We start from the raw sequence: 2844 nt of genomic DNA, 5'->3' as shown, positions 1-2844 counted from the left end.
GCCAACCATGATATTTTGTCATATCATTTTTCATTAAACCAGTTCATAGCTGTAATATTTTCGTTATTGCATTTAGAGCATCAATCCAATTCGCACTTTTGCACTGCTAGACTCTATACTAATTAAACATCCTCTGCCCCTGTAGTCAACAATTCCATTCTTTGTTTTTTTTATAATTAAGAATGCCAACATTTTTGTTAGCATGCCTTCCCTAATACATTCATGCATGTAGTTATATAAAAACTAATTAAATATTGTTTTAATATAAATAAACAATGCGGTTATCTCCCCAATTATTTTTTCTTAATATTTTGAACTTTTTATCTAAGTAATAGTGAGCTATTAATTGCATTAACCGGGCACCAGAGCACCAAAGAGAGTAAAAATTTTATTAGAGTAGTAGCATTATAAATAAGATACTCTGAGTCGCGACCATGTAATGGATCGATAAGACGGATCGAAGATTTTGACTACTATGTATCTCAGTGGTTCGAACCATCCTACTCCTGAATGAAATTTTCTAATAGGATTTATCCTTGGATCAACATATAAACAATTATGTCGATCTACTTAGTTCAACCATTATCATCTGTTGACATATCAGTAATGCAATGGAGCAAGAGCATTCAATCGTTTTTAATTAGGGCCTGTTCGTTTATTTCCTAAAAATCAAGAAATGAAAATGGAAAAGGTGGAAATCTCAAAATAATCAATTTCTTCCATTTCCATCCCTAAAACTCATCACCCACAACATCCAATAAAATATTATTTTTATCCAACAACTCATCCACATCATCTAATAAAATATTATTTTTATCTAACCACTCATCCACCACATCTAATAAAATATTATTTTTATCTAACAACTCATCCACCACATCTAATAAAATATTATTTTCATCTAACAACTTATCCATCACATCTAATAAAATATTATTTTCATCCAAACATCACTCAACTCATCTCTTTTCATCATTTCAAATCACTCACATCATCGAATAAAATATTATAACAATTCACCTCATCTCATTAACATTTTATTTCTTTGTTTTCATCCTAAACAGTTGTGAAAATACTTTTCTTAATCTTTCTTCACATCACCCAATAATACAATGACAACTAATCTCATCTCATCTCATTTCATTTTTTATTTTTAAGAATGAACCAAACAAAAGAAAACAACAAAACTACAGGAAATAGGTTTCTTATAATTCATTTCCTTATTTCTTTCGCCAACCGAACAACATCAAAACTAGTTTTCTTAAAAAATCACTCACATCATCCAATAATAATGTGACAACTCATCTCATCTCATCTCCATTTCTTTGATTTCCTTTTTTTAGCCAACCAAACAATTCAAAAACACATTTTTCTTAGAAATAGTTTTCTATTTCTTTGATTTCCCATTTTTTTAAGGCAAACGAACAGGCCCTAGTCAAGTTTGGATCTCAATATATACTTATAACGGGCACCCTCATCTGGAGCTAGGGCACGTGCTACAATAAGGTCTCATTGTACAGTGTAGATGCCTCCCTAGTGTAAATTATTTATTCAATTAGGAATCACGTGCCAACAAAATAAAATAAAATAATCAACTACCTAGGAAGTCGGAAGCAGACAAGAAGTTGAACTTCAAAAGGAGCTTGCTTACAGTTCAAAGCCTTTCTCCGTATTTGATATTAAATATATGGAAGTGCAAAGTCCAAATAAATGACCGCGTGGTTGGAGCCACCCATATGAAACCAAAGCCAAAAAGGTCATTTCTTTTTTCATTATAATATTCTCAAAAAATAAAAATAAAAATAAAAACAACCTCTACTCTCTAGTGCTCACCTATATAAGCTCCCTTCCTTCTCCATTTCCCTCTATCCTCACTTATATAAGCTCCCTTCAAATATTCTCCATTCCCTTAGCCCCCAAACTCTATATATAGTGTACTTGATTAATTAAGATCAAACTATATATATATGGAGATTGCAAAAGAGAGTAGCATTAGTACTAGTGATAAGCCATCATTATGGCCATTGATTGTTTCCTCAATGGAGAAGCCTAAAAATAAGGTGATCAATATGTTTGAGAGGTTGAAGAAGATTGGCAAAGATGATCCTAGAAGAATTTATCACTCTCTTAAAGTAGGGTTGGCTCTAACCCTAGTTTCTATTTTTTACTATGTCAATCCCTTGTTCAACAGCTTTGGTGCATCCGCGATGTGGGCTGTCCTCACGGTGGTGGTTGTCATGGAATACACCGTTGGTACGTACTCCTAATCAACACTATATATATATATGAGAAAAATGTGTATGTTTGGTACCAAACACAAATTTTATGCTTGATAGTTCTTATTCGCTCATTTTACTAAATGACTATCAAGAAATGAATAAGTGGTATGAATCATTTCAATATTAATCACAAATTTCAATAAATTTGTGATAAGTGTTCACTGTTCTCAGGTGTTATTCGCTCATTTTACTAAATGAGGCATCGGATCACATTTAGCGTACCCTCATAATAAACTCCTATCACAAATTTACAAAGTTTTTCTAGAGAAGAAAAAATGAAAAATCACTCTAAATTTTTATATATATCAGAGCAATCCGCTCTAAATAATTTCATCAAAGCCATCGATCAGTTTGCAAAATAAGTTAATAATAATTAAGAAATAAGACCAACTATGAGATTCATTTAGTTTGTCACGTCAGAACAAGCACCTCATTAATTACCTCCATCTCTTATATTATCATGCACTGAGAACCTAGCTATTCATGTGACCTGCAGGCGGAACCCTAGGAAAGGGCCTCAACCGAGCCTTCGCCACATTCCTCGCCGGCTCCCTCGGCCTCGCAG

The 2844-nt window shown here is 32.9% G+C and overlaps 1 protein-coding gene across 1 annotated transcript in view; it reads left to right on the top strand.

The window, feature by feature from the left end:
- LOC109824302 (aluminum-activated malate transporter 1) overlaps nucleotides 1905-2844 on the top strand; it is a 2616-nt gene continuing 1676 nt past the window's right edge. The window contains 3 exon segments of the mRNA XM_020390867.1: nucleotides 1905-2253; nucleotides 2776-2835; nucleotides 2838-2844. The exon segment at nucleotides 2838-2844 is cut by the window's right edge and continues 323 nt beyond it. Of these exon segments, the coding sequence (XP_020246456.1) occupies nucleotides 1968-2253; nucleotides 2776-2835; nucleotides 2838-2844 (353 nt within the window). The 5' untranslated portion in view covers nucleotides 1905-1967.

Source organism: Asparagus officinalis, chromosome 9, assembly GCF_001876935.1.
Source record: "Asparagus officinalis chromosome 9, Aspof.V1, whole genome shotgun sequence".
NCBI classification, from domain to species: domain Eukaryota; kingdom Viridiplantae; phylum Streptophyta; class Magnoliopsida; order Asparagales; family Asparagaceae; genus Asparagus; species Asparagus officinalis.
This window is presented reverse-complemented; position numbering and strand designations above follow the sequence as displayed.